Below are 18591 nucleotides of genomic sequence, written 5' to 3'. Positions count from 1 at the left end.
AGGGTTTGGAGAAAAAGAAAAGTCACTGCTCATTGGTATGGAGTTTCTTCCTGGTGTAAAGAAATTGATTGTGATAATGATTGCACATATACTATATTTAAGAACACAGTAAAATATACTGCGAATGTACTAAAATAATTTAATTGTGTATTTAAATGGTGAATTATATTGTATGCAAATTATCTTAAAAATGTTATTATATAAAAATGCTGAATGAGGTGCATATTGTAGTAAATGAATGAGAAAAGATAAACTAATAGTATGTGAGAACTGGAAGAATGGTCAAACTTCTTCAAAAGTTAATATTAGAGATAGATCTTCAAGTTTAAATAAGAGTTCACTGGGGTGAGAAAAAAAGGAGGGATATAGAACCTATTCTGCACATAGCATGTTAATTGTTGATTTTGATATTCTGTTCTTCTTTCCCTGAAAATTGCCACTTACTGTCATAACAACTTCTTTTGTTTGTTTGTTTTTGTTTTTTAGACGGAAGTTTCACTCTTGTTGCCCAGGCTGGAGTGCAATGGCACGATCTCGGCTCACCGCAACCTCCGTCTCCCGGGGTCAAGCGATTCTCCTGCCTCAGCCTCCTTTGTACCTGGGATTACAGGCATGTGCCACCACGCCCAGCTAATTTTGTATTTTCAGTAGAGTCAGGGTTTCTCCATGTTGGTCAGGTTGCTTTCGAACTCCTGACCTCAGGTGATCCGCCCGCCTCGGCCTCCCAAAGTGCTGGGATTACAGGTATGAGTCACTGCGCCCGGCCTGTCACAACAACTTTTAATTTAAGATTCAGGATCTGCTGGACAAGAAATAATATTAAATAGTTCAGGGATATTCAAGAACTTTTAATAAGAATCTAAATTTCATGAAGTTCTTCCCATATTTTTGACCAGCAGTCAACAATGTTTTTCCGTAAAGAGACATACAGAAAATGTTTTAATATCTATAGGCCATACGGTCTCTGTTGCATCTTCTCAGCTCTACTGTTGTTGTGTGAGTGCAGCCATTGATAAAATGGAATGAAGCTAGCATGGCTGTATTTCAAGCAAACATTATTTACAAAATCAGGTGGGAAGTGACATTTGGCCCACGGGCTGTCGTGTGCTGGGTCCTACTTCATATTCTCTGGGCTGCCTTCCTGAACTCCTCTCCAGTTCCCATTTTTCTGCCCCTGCAGAGACCACCAGCCTCAGTTGTCTTCTGGTAGCTTCCTTAACTAATATTTTGTGTGCTTTGGATGGGGTGGGTAGGAGGATTAAAAAGTATGGTTTCCGGCTGGGTGCAGTGGCTCACGCCTGCAATCCCAGTACTTTGGGAAGCCAAAGTGGGTGAATCACCTGAGGTCAGGAGTTCGAGACCAGCCTAGCCAACATGGTAAAACCCCGTCTCTACCAAAAACACAAAAATTAGCTGGGCCTGGTGGCAGATGCCTGTAATCCCAGCTACTTGGGCGGCTGAGGCAGGAGAATCGCTTGAACCTGGGAGGCAGAGGTTGCAGTGAGCCAAGTTTGCATCACTGTACTCCAGCCTGGGCAACAAGAGTGACACTCTGTCTCAAAGAAAAAGAAAAAAATAAAAAAGCATGGTTTCCTCTGGTAAAGACTACTAATATCATCTATAGTAAACTTATTCAGACTTATGTTAAAATTGCATTATGAACCACAAAAAATAAGTAACAGCTAACTGATAAATCCATAAATAAAACAACTACCACACTTATACCTTATCCTTCTTGTTTTAACAATCATCCCTAAATGTGAATTAAAAACAAAGATGGTGTCATATTTGAGGAGGCATAAATATACCAAACACTTATAAAGACTGAATAACAAGGGGCCTCTTATCTTGAATTCAGATTTAGGGTATGCACAGTTTCAACTCCTTTACTGTTAATAGCAATGTTGACTGAATCTTGGGCTTCAAATAATGTTAAATATATGTTATGTCCCGGAAATACTACTCAGAAGTTTTAGTCTCTAAACTGCTGTGCCCAAGGAATATTTTATGTTTGGACAACTCTACATAAAATGGAGGTAACATATACAAACACAGACAGCTATAAATGGAGACAAGTTTCACAGAGTGGAAAGAACATTGGGCTGGCAGTGAGGTGACATCAGTTCTCACCCTTCCTTAGGCATTCAGTATTGGTAGGATACTAAAGAAGTTGCCTCTGAACAAGTTATAGAGTTTTTCTTATATGAGAGTGTTTAGTAAATTTTACAAGTGATTGAAAAAAAAATTTAAATATTATTATCTCATATTTTCAAAATTTTATTTTAGGGAAACAACTTTCTGAAATAAACCAAACTGTATTATTTGAAGATCATTCTCTGAAGTCCAAAGATGAAACAGATCAAAGACCATATTCTTTGTTAAGAGTATTTCTAAAAGTTGGGGTTGCTGTATTCCAGAAAATCAAAGAACTAAAGTAACAAGCAAATCTTTGTATGTGGGACAATGGCACTTTTGATACTATAGTAGTAAAAACATGTGTCTTTCGCTATAAGACACTTCCTAACACTCTGTGTGCAAAACATTTCAAAGCTTTAATATTCACCAGAAATTATTTATCAATAATGGTTCACATTTCTTTGTTTGGTGAAGAAGAGAATAACTATAGTCTCTTGTTGAAATTGGACACTACGAGTGTTTGTAGCTGGCCAAGAAAGAAATGAGATTCCCAAAGGAATATATCAATATGTCAATAAGCAAAATAACTGCTTTCCTTAGAACTGAAGCAAAACAAAACAAAAAACACTGACAAATAGAAGCTCTCTCACTCTGTAAACACAAAGAATTACATATTGCCAGAATCCCCTGTTAAAATGATTTGCTGAACTTTCCAAAGGGATTTGAGACCTGGGGTATTTTTAAACAACCGAATCTATGAAAATGATTAGATAAGTAAAATAAATAAATAATATTCACAGGCATTTCTTAGTATACCAGCACATCCATTCTGATGATAACATTTAAAAACAGGATAGAGAGATTATGGACTGAGTCAAAATCACACAGAGCCCATGAACAAGTGTTTTCACAGAAGCAGCTGTGAGACAGAATAGGGAGCACTAGAATCGGAACCATTTTCTATTATTAAATGGCCTTACAAAACTGATGATGGGGTTCTAAAGATAGGAAATAAGATCATTCTGACAATAGTTATTATTACACCTTTTAAAGGTTACTTACTTCTGACCTCCCCTGTCTTGAACTATTCTTAACCAATGTAGAGAAGGATTACAGAATAGAAGAGTTACATTTTGCACTCACATGTGGTCATTTACTAACTACATAACTCTGAAAGTCATTGCAACTCTTCAGGCCTCAGTTTTCTCATCTGTAAAGGTAAGGGGTTATGACTCATGGGGATTCTGAAAATCGTTTCTATGTCTGATGGTTTAACTAGGCTAGCCTACGGAAGTGGAGAATAAAGATTTCTTATTTTTTCCAACTTATTTCCTTCAAAGTTGTAGGATACTGTTTCTTTTTCAATCTGCAAGCAAATCTTTCAAACATAAAATGTTGATGAATAGACTTATCCATAAAGGAAATAAACAACTGCATCAACAATTTTCAGAAAAATGATCAGGTAGAATTGCCTAAGAAGTCTTATTAAAGAAGCTAGTACAACTATTACATTTAACAAGTTATAGAATACAAAGGCAGTATATAAAAATCTATTGTTACTTCTATATGCTAATAACAAATGATTATAAACAAATTTTAAAATACCATGTACAATAGCATCTGAAATTTGAAGTTCTTAAGGATAAGTTTACCAAAAGATATGCAAAACTATGATATATAGATGAGAAAAATTAGAGAAGGCATTAATAAATTAAGAGATAGGCCATCTTCATGGATTGAAAAACTCAGTATTGTTAAGGTTTCAGCTCTTTTCAAATTTATCTAAAGATTCAAGGCAATCTCCAAATCACAGCAGCCTATTTTGTGGACATCAACAAGCTGATGCTAAAATTTATATGGAAATGAAAAAAAAAAAAAAACCTGTAGAAATGAAAAAGAGCCTGTATAGCCAAGGCAATCCTAAGAAAAAGAACAAAGCTGGAGGCATCATGCTACCTGATTTCAAACTATACTACAAGGCTACAGTAACCAAAACAGCATGGTACTGGTACCAAAACTGACATATAGACCAATGAAACAGAACAGAGACCTCAGAAATTACACCACACATCTGCAAACATCTGATCTTCAACAAACCTGACAAAAACAAGCAAAGGGGAAAGGATTTCCTATTCAATAAATGGTGCTAGAAAAACTGGCTAGCCGTATGCAGAAAACTAAAACTGGACCACTTCCTTATATCTTATACAAAAATTAACTCAAGATGGATTAAATACTTAAATGTAAAACCCAAAAGCAAGCATAAAAACCCTAGAAGAAAACCTAGGCAACACCATTCAGGACACAGGCACAGGCAACAGCTTCATGATGAAAACGCCAAAAGCAATTGCAACAAAAGCCAAAATGGACAAATGAGATCTAATTAAAGTAAAGAGCTTTTGCAAAAGAAACTATCATCAGAGTGAATAAGCAACCTACAGAATGGGAGAAAATTTTTGTGATCTACCCATCTGACACAGGTCTAATATCGAGAATATACAAGGAACTTAAACAAATTTACAAGAAACAAACAAACAAAAGAACCTCATCAAAAAGCAGGCAAAGGATATGAACAGACACTTCTCAAAATAAGACATTTATGCGGTCAACAAACATGAAAAAAAGCTCAAAATCACTGATCATTAGAGGAATGCAAATCAAAACAACAATGAGATACCATCTCTCATGCCAGTCAGAAGGGCTATTATTAAAAAGTCAAGAAATAACAGATGCTGCTCTCTTTTTCTCTGGTCTTAAAAATGAGATGACATCTGGCAGGTTAAATGTATCCTTAAAGGAAAATGCACCTGAGCTGTACAATTTCTTAAATGCTAATAGGGCCCTACTGAGTGTCTAGGAAAATTCTTCAAAGCCAACACAAAGTTCAATAAACCTCTGTTAAATAACTAAGCATGTAGTTTCTACATACATATGTTTCTAGTAACATAGGCTATTCTGATCTGCATTCCATCAATCAGTGCCAATTATACACTTACAGATCTACAGCCAAAAGGCCTAATTTATTGCTATGGAGTAAATTGAGTCCATTTATAAATTTGTATGTTGAAGCCTTAACCCCAAAGTGATAGGATGTGTAGATGGGACCTTTGAGAAATAATTAAGCTTAGATGAGGTCATAAGGGTGGGGCCCTCATGATGGTACTAGTGACCTTACAAGAAAAGACACTCAGCGGGCTTGCTCCCTCCCCACACACACCATGTAAGGACACAGTGAGGATGTGGCTATCTGTAAGGCAAGAAGACAGTCCTCAGCAGAACCCCACCGTGCTAACACCCTGATCTCGGACTTCCAGCCTCAATCTATAAGGAAAGAAGTCTCTGCTATTTAAGCCACTCAGTCCATGTATTTTTGTTATGGTGGTCCAGGCTGTATAATACATTCACTTTTAAAAAATGTACTAAGTACTCCCAAAGGTGAGAGCTATTACTTTGGGTGCTATTTTCAGAAATGTGGGGTAAGATTTGGAGGTGAATAGGGAAAAAAAGACACAAAGAACAACAGAAAAAAATGAGCTTGCTCTGAAGGAGCTCATAGTCTATGTATTTGGGGGTGAGATTATCTACCAATATAAAGCAGAAATGGTAAAAGGTTAAAACAAAGGCAAAGGTTTAAACCAAGATATAGATGAAAGCTTTGGAAATACAGTAGGAAGTGTTTATCTTCAGCTGGAAAGGTATAGGAAAGGATTTGCAAAACTGTTGTAACCAAACTGGGCAGACAGGAGAGCTGTAACAATGAGCCTTGCTGACTTTAAAAAGGGGGAAAAAAAAGTTCTATTTGATGACAGGACATCTGTTAAAAAGTCAGGAAACAACAGATGCTGGCAAGGCTGCAGAGAAATAGGAAAGCTTTTACACTATTGATGGGAATGTAAATTAGTTCAACCATTGTGGAAGATAGTGTGGCAATTCCTCAAGGATCTAGAACTAGAAATACCATTTGACCTAGCAATCAAATTTGGGTATATACCCAAACGATTATAAATAATTCTACTATAAAGACACATGCACATGTATTTTTAATGCAGCACTATTTACAATAGCAAAGACTTGGAACCAACACAAATGCCCATCAATGATAGACTAGATAAAGAAAATATGGCACATTTATACCATGGAATACTATGCAGCCATAAAAAAGGGTGAGTTTATGTTTTGAAGTGGGAAGTGGATGAAGTGGGAAGGCCCCAGTCTCAGCAAACTAACACAGGACCAGAAAACCAAACACTCTATGTTCTTACTCATAGGTGAGAGTTGAACAATAAGAATACATGGACACAGGGAAGGGAATATCACACACTGGGGTCTCTTAGAGGGTGGGGGACGAAGGGAGGGATGCTAGAGGTGGGTCAACAGGTGCAGCAAACCACCATAGCGCACATATACTTATGTAACAAACCTTCATATTTTGTACGTGTATCCTGGTCAAGACAGTGTGGCATTGGCATACAGAGAGATATATAAATTAATGGAAAAGAATAGAGTCTAGCAAGGCCCAAACATATATGGATATATAGCCAAATTGATGTTTTTTTCTTGTTCCAACTTTTATTTTAGGTTCAAAGGGTATATGTGCAGGTTTATTACATGGGTAAATTGCACATCCCGGGGGTTTGGTGTACAGATAATTTTGTCAACTAGTTAATCAGCACACTACCTGATACGTCGTTTTTCAATCCTCATCCTCCTCCCACTCTCCACCCTCAAATAGGTGCCAGTGTCTACTGTTCCCTCCTTTGTGTCTATGTGTACTCAATGTTTAGCTAGCACTTCTAAATGAGAACATGTGGTATTTGGTTTTCCATTCCTAAATTAATTAGATTAGGATTATGAGTTCCAGTTCCATACATGTTGCTTCAAAGGCCATGATCTCCTTCTTATTTATGGCTGCGTAGTATTCCATGTTGTATATGCACCACATTTTTTAAACTCCAGTCTACCATTGACAGACATCTAGGTTGATTCCATGTCTTTGCTATGGTGAATAGTGCTACGATGAACATAGACATTCATGTGTCTTTATGGTAGAATGATTTACATTACTTTGGATATATACCCAGTAGTGGAATTGCTGAGTCAAATGGTAATTTTATTTTAACTTCTTTGAGAAATCTCCAGACTGTTTTCCACAGTGGCTTAACTAATTTACATTCCAACCAGCAGTGTATAAGTGTTCCCTTTTCTCCACAACCTTACCAGAATTTGTTATTAAAAAAAAAAAAAAAATTAAACAATAGCCATTCTGAATGGTGTGAGATACTCTCTCATTGTGACTTTGATTTGCATTTACCTAATGACTAGTGATGTTGAGCACTTTTACATATGGTTGTTGGCTGTTTGTATGTCTTTTCTTTTTTTTTTTTTTTTGTCTTGTTTTCAAAAGTGTCTGTTCATGTCCTTTGCTCACTTTTTAATGGGGCTGGTTGTTTGCTGCTTGTTGATTGTTTGAGTTCCTTACAGATTCTGGATATTAGACTTTCGTCAGATGCATAGTTTGCAAATGTTTTCTCCCATTCTATAGGCTGTCTGTCACTCTGTTGACAGTTTCTTCTGCCATGCAGCTCTTTAACTAGGTCTCACTTGTCAATTTTTGTTTTTGTTGCAATTGCTTTTGGAGTGTTTGTCATAAAGTCTTTGACTAGGCTGATGTCAGAGTTAAAGGACTCAAAAATAAAGCCACACACCTACAATCATCTAATCTATGACAAAGCCAACAAAAACAAGCCATGGAGAAAGAACTCTCTATTCAATAAATGCTGCCGGGATAACCAGCTAGTCATATGCAGAAAATTGAAATTGAACCCTTACCTTTCACCATATACAATGATCAACTCCAGATGAATTAAAGACATAAATGTAAAACCTAAAACTATACAGATCCTAGAAGAAAATCTAGAAAATATCATTCTTGACATCAAATGACTTTTGTCAAAGGTATCTAGGTAATTCACTGGGAGAAAAGAGATTTCAAAAAAGCATGTGGGAAAAAATGAGAATAGTCCAATGCAAAAAAAAAAAAAAAAAAAAAGGAAGTTTGACACAACTCACACAATATACAAAAATTAACTTGAATCACAAACCTAAGTTTACATGGTAACTCATCTTAAATAAAAGAGAATAAAATCTTTGTGATCGCAGCGAGGCACAAAACATCTTAAAAAACAAAAAGTACAAAATATAGAAGATGAAAGTGAGAAACTGACCTTCACCAAAATCATCTACTCATCAAAAAATAATAGAAAGAAACTTAAAATATTAGAGCAAGAGCGAACCTGAAAAATTATTTAGCTACTTTGAATATTGAGTTGCTCGTGTGACAATTCTCATGTTACTGAGGTAAGTAAGTTGTTTAGCAGGAATAGATTTTGGTTTCAGTGTTTTGCTGAGCAATCTGCTAAGTTCTAAAGCAGATTTAGACCTGATTTAGAAGGACAAAAAAAAAAAAGTTTCTTCAAACATATTCATTCAACAACCATATATTAGGTTCTGTGCTACTTACTCCAGGAGACACAGGGTTTGTTCAGATATCATCTCTATCTCCTAAAACTTAGTCTAATATATGCTTGGGCATAGGTTGATAGAAGACAGGAACACAAATGACTCTAGTACAGTAAGAGTGTAAAAACATGTGAAAAAGAGGGTGAAATAACACACAACTAGATTTTAGGAAGAGGATAAAGCCTTATGGGAGAAATTAACACTGTAGCTGGGTCTTAATGGGTCACTCTTAGATGTGTAGATTTTATTTGAGGAAGGACTGTGAAGAAGGAGCTTGGTGAGCAAAGCCATAGAGATGAGAATTAACTAAAAATGTAATGTATCAGCTGGAATCCAGGATACACGGGGGAGATAAAACTGAAAATCCAGTTTGGGGTTTCAATGTATTCTGTAACTAGTTGGGAACTTGTTAAGGTTTTTGCATAAGGCAATAAATGATAAGGTACCACAGAAAGATTAATCTGGTATTACATGTAGGATGTATGGGTACGGAGATGACTGGGGGAGGAAACCCTAAGTAAGAATCCATTTCAATGGTTCAAGTGAGAAATGGGGATGACTGAACTCCATAGTAAGTACTTAGTGTAGGTAGAAAAAACATTGGGACAAATTTTATCTGGGTGATGGGGATGGGGAAGTATAGCTTCAAGACACCAGGCCTGGGTGCCAGGCAGGGATTTAATGGGTGCTTCCCCTCCAACTGCTGATCTTATCCAAAGGCCATGATGACTGCCTAAGCCCACTTTAATCTCTACGTGTAATATGGGTTACAGTGGAGGCATGTACACTGGTGCTGATGAGAAGCTCTGCCATCCAAAGCATACCAACATTCAGTCACTTGCCATGGTCAAAGCATGGGAACGATCTTTAGAAGACCTGACTTGGAGCTGTGATTTCACATATGACGTTAAGTGAGTGGCTCTCATCACTGGGCTTTTGAACCCTCATCAGAAAAAGAAAGACAAAGATCTCTACTTGGGCTTAATAATCATGGATTTTGTGAGCTCTCCAAAGTGCACTGGAAACTAAAAAGGCTGTACAAAGAGGAATTACTAATATTACAGTCACTGGCCTCAAGCAATATCTACCATTCTCATCTTCACATGTATTCTGGTGATAGCTACTGACTTGAGGGATCTATCTGCGTTCATTCCTCTGCCCACCCTAATCATCTCTTCCATTTTCTTTCTCTGATCCTAGAACTGAGAGATAATAAACATAGCGATAACCATATGGATAACTCTCTCCAAATGCCGACAATTCTTTACGGTGCAACCAATGTATATAACTTTCTCTTTTCAAAAATTAAAATAGGCTGGGCATGGTGGCTCACACCTATAATCCCAGCACTTTGGGAGGTTGAGGCAGGTAGATCACCTGGAGTCAGGAGTTTGAGACCAGCCTGGCCAACATGGTGAAACCCTGTGTCTACTAAATATATAAAAAGCTAGCCCAGCGTGGTGGCGGGAGCCTGTAAGCTTAGCTACTTGGTAGGTTGAGGCAGGAAAATCACTTGAACCCAGAAGGCGGAGGTTGCAGTGGGCCAAGATCACTTCATTACCTCTACACTCTTCTCTGAACCATAAAATATGCCCCAAACTTGAAATCCAAATGAAAAGCAACAGTCTGTTCTAATTCTGGAAAAGAAAAACTTTTAGATTTACAGAAAGATGGTTAGTTGACCTCCGAGGTCTCATCTTCCTCAAATATTTTCCAAGGAAATTTTAATAGTAGATGGTTTCAGAATTTAACATAACTTCTACACTAATTGGGACAAGATTCTCCAGCTTCCCTGGGATGCACAGCCCCAGCACTTCCCCACACTATGTAGCAAATACCTGTCCCTTTAATAGCTGAGGCTGATGGAGATGAGTTTTTATGATAAGTAGAGGCTAAAGGTGCCTGGTCACTTTAGACCTGAGAGTTGTGACTAGCTTCCAGGTCCTGGCTCTGGAACTTTCAAGCTGAGCCACTTTATCTAAATACTGGAGAACACGTGGATCCCAACTCACAGGGATATATATAACACACAGGACACGAGTTCTGTGAACTACATGGCAAGATGTAGCTAACATTAGCTTTTATAAATCGGCAAAGAGAAGAGATTCCACTGCATCTTTAAGAGGATTTCCAATGAGAAGAGAACATTTCTGCCTTATAAAGACTTATTTATAACAGTATTTTCCAAGGAACTCAGCTCAGATGGTGTAGGAAGTACAGTGTGGTCCACTGTAGCATGCAAATTCACTGCTCAGTGCATTATGGGAACATAAATACAATCATGATCCCCTAAGCCTTGCAGGTTCTCATTCTCTTTCCTTTCTTCATTTCTTCCTTTTCATTCTTTCTTTCCTTTCTCCATTTCCCCATCTTGTCTCTCCTCTTTTTTACTATATCATATTCCTCTTTTTATACCATCCTGATATAGGAAAACTAAAGCAGCTCATCTCGAATATAGGGGAGATTTATTTATTTCATCTTTTAAACTTTTTCCTTAACGGGTTAAATGCCAAACTCCCCAGAAGTACTCAATGTAATAAAGTATAATTGTTTTCAGACATGAGGGTAAGTTTTCCATCAGTGACTAAAAAAATTTAAAAATAAATGAAAGCCAGTGGAAAGCTGAACAGTCTTCACTTGGCAATTATTCAGCCCTTGGAAATTTCCAAGTCTTTTGCAATCATTAATTAATTAGTAAAGATGATGTGCTACTTTTCTGAGGTTTGAAGCGTGACATAAAGAGGTCTAGAGGTTTTCCTCAAACTGGAAGAGGAATGTCAAGGAAAGAACTGGGATAAGAATTCGGAGCTCATTTCTCACGCCCGTAGTCACATAATTAAGCCAAACAGTCAATATAAGGACAATAAGGCCCTCTGTGCACAGGTGCAGTAGAATACTGTAGTGTTTTGCTCAAAGGCCAACTGTGAAGGAACCCACCCCTTCATCAGCCAATGACCTCACAATGCGCCCAGAATTTATCCATAGCTTCATCAGCCTCTTTCCCCTTTCCCAAAGCACAGACAGACAGATGGCTAAATATCAACCTCTAACCACTCTTAATAATTAGAGTGAAAAGTACATGGTTTGATTTTCATTTTTAAAATGCACAACCGAATATGATGTGAAAACACATGAAACTGTTGAAAAACAAATATATCAAAAATTTTAAAAATAACATAAAATCTACTGATACCCCAAATCTGTAATCATCTAATAGAACATCTTGAATAACTACCTTGCTCAAATAAGAAGCAAAATAAAGTTCCATGTTTTCTGATGAGTGGTTTGGAAAAATTCATTCCATCTGCCTGGGTTGGTTGGTGAGGACAGGCCAAATGTTAAGGAAGTGGCTGGACCCAGCATTTTAGATCCAGTTCCAGCAGTGGGGGCCGATTCTTTTTCCTACTATTTGGGTTCCAAATTCCTATTTGGGTTCCAAATGCTGAAGAGAGGCTGGCCAGAGAACCCAGTGACTTACCGAGAAAACAACACCTGAAGACTAGCTCAGTACTTCTCACCAGGTGAGTCTCGTCAAGACACACACTTTTGCTTTCTCTCATGTCTGGTTCCTATGTGGGATAACACAATCCTCAACAAGGCAGACACCGTGTCATTCCTTCAGGAACATCACTCTGCCATCCTTTCAGTCACCATGCTTTGGGCAGGGCAAAATCGCCTATCTATTTGAACTTAAACCTTGACGGCAATTGTTCTGGCCTAAAGTCTTATTTTACTGTAATCTTCCCTAGGTAAATCTGTTGCAATTGTTAAAAACAAAAAGTGTGGTTAAGTTGAATAATCTGTTTCTCTGAACTGGTTGTTTTGAAAACAGACTCCCCTTGTCTGGGTCAGGAGGAACTGATGCAAATATACTGTGACATTAACAAAGAGCAAGGCTGTCCTGACTGGCTATTTTGGACACATTTATTTTAAAAAGAAATAAACAGCTGTAATAACATTTCTTTTCATAGAGAGACTTCAAGAACTGAGTAATATTTAAAATCATTTAAAATTCTAATTTGGAATCTATCTATTGAAAAAGGATCATGGCTGGCCAATTTCATATAGTGGTCACACATAAGGCTATAGGATTTCTCCCGCTCTTCACAGTCCCCACTGTCAGGAAGAGCTCTATTCCCCTATAGAATGTGAAATTCACATAGGACACCATTAATACGGCCAAGTTTCCTGTAAGAAAAACAGTTTAGTAAACACCCTATAAGGAAATTTTTGATATAATGTTGAATATGCGAATAGATCTGTCTTGAAATTGACAATCTTGTTTAAAATGTGGAAAGAATTTTTAAAAATAAAGTCCAAACTTCTACCCAATCCATCCCCCAAAACTACCATTGATCTTCTAGCTAACTGGGGGCTCTCAAGTTTCTGATTTATCACAGTTCTAACTGAAAAGAAAGAAGGGCACTCTTCCAACCCAAATGGCTGGAAACTGGCCCAGTTCCTCTATTTTCACCCATTCTAAGTTATTCTTATTGGTTCCTCCGGTTATAATGGGAGGAATCAACATTGTGTTGGTTCCAGTCTAATGAAAAATCGAAGCTGTGGTGAGTGGGCATGTGTAGTATTATACCTTACCTATTCAGACGAAGTAACAGAGAGTGTTAACTTCAAAGGTTCACATACGGACAATTAAATCAAATAAGAAGTAACTGTCACTCATGAGGAGTTTTTAAACATTGCTTAATAGTGCTAAAGGCTGAAGAATAAGATTGTTTCTGGAGGGTTAGTAAAATGAATAAATAAGGGGTCACAAACAAGTCGCATTATACTGCAGCCCCTTCTCAAAGAAGGAACTATCCAAGATGTTTGCATTATCTTAGACCCGCTTGGCCTCACCCATCTCTTGGGTCCTTGGCCACTTGCTCTGCCCCAGCAACCGCTGTGGTACCAACATTGAGGGAGTTATAATCGCTTCACAGGGCCACAGCCTAACAACAGTTCAACTCAGTTTTGCCCTCCACATGTCTCACCTATAGATAGCTACCCTTGCTGAGGCTTGAGATGCTACAGACCTATTTAATATCCAAGCAAATGCAAGGTGTAGAGGAAGTTTCTGCACAATAGAGAGAAGTTTTAACCAATATAGGGAAGGATGTGAAAAATAAATTATTTTCTCTCTCTCCATCAGAACATTTTGTCCTGAGATACTCCAGTTTCTGTGGCCTTTTGGAAGATGATTCTTCGAGATTGAACAAGCAATTCCATTTGATACTAAACAGTGGCCATATTGGTAATAACCAAATAGTCTCTCTCTCCTCTCTGGTTTCACTCATCCTTCCCTGGGATTATATTTATTAGTGAAATCAAAGTAACACATACACTTTTGCCTTTAGGCTTTGCTTCCTGGGGAAGGCAGACTAAGACAGGCACCCCTATATTCTCCTCATTATGTTACTGAGTTTCTTACCTTTGACTGCAATGGTGGTGCACAGGGGGCTGAAACAGGATCTGTGATATAGGTCTTCTTGGGACCAGTGACTGGATACATCCCAGGAGGGTTCTGGTTCCCTGCTCCAGGAGGAGTGTACCCTGGTTCCCGTTTCCAGGTATTTGGGTGACCTTGTTGACCATAGGCAGGATCAGAGTCATTTCTGCTCCCATAACCTGGCCCTGCTGCATAGTAGCCTTCATAATAGCGTCCCTGGTTGGGGGTATACCCATACCCAGGCTCAGGTTGAAGTCCTGGTGGTGGAATGTAGGCATAATCCATGCCTCCCCGTGTTGAAGGAGGTGGACACTGCCCAGAGACGGGAACTGGCTGAGTGTTATAGCCTTGGGGCCCTGAGCCATAAATTTGTCCTGATGAAGGGGCAGCCATGTAATGAGGGCTGGGCTGGGCTGACTTCACCTGCACATTAAAGGTAGGCCTGGAAGAAGTGGAGGCTGTGGTGTAGGAGGCTGGGACTGGCTGAGGCTGGGGTTTGAGTGTTCCGATTGGAGCCACAGGGATGGGTCCAGCCTGAGGTGCAGGCTGTGGTTTCAATGTAGACTTTTTGGTTGCTGTTAGAGGGGGTTGGTTCGGGATGACCATTCTCTTGTGTCCCGTGACTGGGGTCGAAACTGGAGGAGAGGCTGTTGAACCAGTGGAGCTCTAAGAAGAATAGGAAAAAAAGAAAGCAAGCAAAAGTTACTGCCAATGAAACTCGATAAAAATAAATAAATGAAAAATATTAATAACTGCTAATTATTATTTATGTATTACTATGTAGAATACAAATAAGGCATGATCTTGCCTTCAAAGAGTTCACAGACAAGCAAAAAAATCAGTTGTGTATCTGCGCACTGCCAATGAACAACAGAAAATTAAAGAAAGGAAAAAAATTCTACTTACAATAGCATAAAAATCTTAGAAAAAAAGTTATCTAAGGAGGAGAAAGATTATATACTGAAAACTATTAAACATCGATGAAAGAAATTATACAAGACACAAACAAATGGATAAACATCTGTGTTCATGGGTTGAAATACTTGATATTGTTAGAATGTATATCCCACCCAAAGTTATCTATAGATTCAGTGAGATCCCTATCTAAATACCTAAATGACATTTTACATACATAGAAAAAATAATTCTAAAATTCACATGGAACCACAAAAGCCCACAAAAAGCCACATTGATCTTGAAGCCAAGAACAAAGCCGAAGGCATTATAATTCCTAATTTCAAAATATATCACAAAGCTACAGTAATCAAAACAGTAAGGTACTGGCAAGAAAAACAAGATATACAGACCAAAAGAACTGAACAGAGAGCCCAGAAATATATCCACACATATACAGTCAATTGATTTTTGATGAGGGGGCAAAGAATAGATGATAGTTAAGGACAATTTCTTCAATAGAAGATGTTAGGGAAACTAGAAGTACACATACAAAAGAATGATATTGGACTCTTCTTATCTGACATCATTTACTAAAACTGAGTTAATGATTTAAAAATGAGAAAGGCCTGAAACTAAAACTTCTAAAAGAAGTAACGTAGAGGAAAAGTTTCATGACATTGGTCATGAAGAATAGTAACATGTTATCCTAACTTAAACAAAAGGGAAGTGGAGGGCCTGCTCCGAGAGAGAGGGCAGACACACAGGGGTGCACCTTGTCTGTTCTTATCTCCTGGGCACAGCTAATTCTGACTGAAAATGTAGAAATCTATTTTGTCTAATCTATTATGCATAGCTTCTCTACCAGACTGGGGGACAGGGAGTCATATACTATTCATCCTAGGATACTACCCTCCCCCCATTAACCTCACAGAGCTTTACATGTTGAAGATGCTTAGAAAATGACTAATGGAAAAATACCACATAAAAAAAGGCTTGCTACAGAAATTCAAGTCTCAAAAAATAACATCTATTTGCATATCTGTATTTATAGATGATTGCATAAATATATTTATATACATATAACAAATCATAGGTAAATAAGTAATCTGTATATGTAAAATTCTATACCTTCATTTTTATTTTCAAAATATGTGAATTTTGAAGTATCTGTTTTTGGGGGCAAACTACAGCTGCAGCAGAGTAATTTTTAAAACGTGCTTGATTTTCAAAATAAAAACGTTAAATCACAATAAAACTTCAAAAATTCCTGTAAAAACAAAAACAAAATGAAACGCCAAAAATAAATGCTTGGAAGCACCAAATAATCCAGTAAGTAGAAAAGATTCACTGTGTTTTTAATTGAATATGTGGGCCAGAAGAATGTTGGCATAGTTTTCTTGAACCATGAAGAACATAAATAAATATGCTTTAAAATAATTCCTATTCTTTACCCCTTCCACCTCCCGTGATATAAGGCACGTAAAACTGCAAAGGAAAAACATATATATATATAGCTAAATACGCTATTTTCAAACATATAGTGATAATATGTAAAATATTCAGATAGATGCTCACATGTACACAACGGAATTCATAATAAAGTTGAGAAAAATTTTCTCATCTCCAAAGAGAGCTCTAGCAGTGAGATATTTCCTAGAAGAAAGCAATGGCTCCCAAAATTGTGCCCTGATGCTTTAATTCAAAGACTTTAGGATGTTTAAATAGTGTGTGTGTGTGTATGTGTGTGTGTGTGTGTGTGTGTGTGTGTGTGTGTGTGTGTGTCTTCACCAAGAAAGAGACTGAAAGAAGAAACTTACGAAAAACGTTACTTCTAAGGGTTAGGTCTATATTAATTCTTTTTTGTTTATGAATGTTATTGGTTTTCAATTTCAAAATACGCGAATTTTGAACTGTTTTCTTGGGGCAGACTTTACAGCTGCAGCAGAGAGCATGCCTGTCATCAGCCCAGTTGCTCAGTCACTGTCTCCATTTATAGTTGGGTTTGTAAAGTGTTCAAAATAGGAACTCTGGGTTTCTGCTGATCTTGAGTCATCAAAGAAAAGCAAAGCTTTATTCCCTCTTTCATTCAGTGCCCATCTACACTGACTTTTTTATGACTGGCATTATTGACTAGAAAAATCTGACCTTAAATTTTTCCTAGGTTCAAAATGACTTTTCCATGTCCTCTGTAATAGAACGTTGTGTCTTAACCAAGTATTTTTTAGGAATGTTTTGAACATACATATTTTAATACATTGCTTAATGAGGAAACTATGTTTCTCTTTAGTACTATTGGGACCACCTTCAAGCAGAAAGGAAAAGCCACTCCACCAACAAGACAAGAATATCCAGTCTGCTTAAATTACAAAAGTAAATGACAAGTTTACCCTTTGAAAGACTAATATCCAAACAAAACAAACCAAAACAAAACAAAAACCAAACAAAAAGATACCACTTTATTCAAGAGCTTCTTGTAACTTATCGGGAAGCTAAATCTGGAATTACAAGATCCCTAGGAAACTATATTTGAGACAAATGATATGTAGAAAAGATAGCCGTAAGAGTCAGGATTCAAACAAAAATGACAGCACGCACCAACTAGGTCTTCTCAAGGATCTGATTTATACAGGTATTATCCCCATGTAATTGCAGAGGAGTCATGAAGAACAGGGAAATAATGTGGAACTAGCAGAGGCAGAGCCGTCATCTCCTCTAAGTTCAGGACAAAGATAGTGCTGTAGAGAGGAAAATCTAGAGAGGGTCCGTGACCATTCTTGACAGGCAGCTGGGAACTTTACAATCAGCAAGCCAGAGAAACATACGTGGCACAAGAGTTTATCAGTGTCTCTCAACAGAGTACTATGGTCTTCTTGAGTTCGACAGTAAGGTATTTTGCTCCCTACCCATTAAATGATAACAGTGTCCTCTAGTCATTGTGACAGTTTATAAAAATGTGCCCATTCATTTCCAAACTCCCCATCAGGAGGTGGTTTCCTCTCTAGTTGAGAATCATTGGAAGTAAAATGTTAACCAAATGTCCCTGGGAATTTTTAAATCTTTATCTCTGGATCAGCCTAGTTTACCAGAAAGCTATCTATCTGCATCAAATGGAATTTCATCTTATGAAAAATAAAATGCTTCTTAAATCTTTCCGTGAAATTGTTACTAATGACAATAGCCAACATATTGCCCAACAGCTGGTAAATAAGGATTCCCTCTATTTGACACTAGACCTCTGCTTTTTTCTGTCTATTCACTGTCTCCAGCACCATGGCCAAAACTTGATATACCTTCTATATTATGAAGACTTAAGAATTTCTATCTCCAGAATTCATCTGTATTCTGAATACTAAGCCCAAATCCTCAACTGTCTATTTCATGAGTCTGCTTGAATGTCTCATATGCTTTTCAGACTCAATATATTAAAACAGATTTCATCATCTACCCTGATCTGCTTCTCATTTGGTTTTCTCATCCACCCAGTTGTTGCTCAAAGGAGAACACTGGGAATCATTTCTGAGACTCTACCTACTTCCCATTCAAGAACTAAATCCTGTTGATCCTACTCTCTAAATAGGGAATTCCATAACTCA

At 37.6% G+C, this 18591-nt stretch overlaps 1 protein-coding gene across 3 annotated transcripts in view; it reads right to left on the bottom strand.

The window, feature by feature from the left end:
- The window catches only part of LPP (LIM domain containing preferred translocation partner in lipoma), a 751777-nt gene that overhangs the window by 280466 nt on the left and 452720 nt on the right, over nt 1–18591 (bottom strand). For all 3 annotated transcript variants that reach the window (XM_026455659.2, XM_026455658.2, XM_026455660.1), the window contains one exon: nt 14084–14767. In XM_026455659.2, the coding sequence (XP_026311444.1) occupies nt 14084–14767 (684 nt within the window). The remainder of the gene's footprint in view (nt 1–14083; nt 14768–18591) is intronic.

This window comes from Piliocolobus tephrosceles, chromosome 2 (genome assembly GCF_002776525.5).
Source record: "Piliocolobus tephrosceles isolate RC106 chromosome 2, ASM277652v3, whole genome shotgun sequence".
Classification (NCBI taxonomy): domain Eukaryota; kingdom Metazoa; phylum Chordata; class Mammalia; order Primates; family Cercopithecidae; genus Piliocolobus; species Piliocolobus tephrosceles.
Note: the sequence above shows the minus strand (reverse complement) of the source record. Positions and strands in the feature narration are given on the sequence as shown.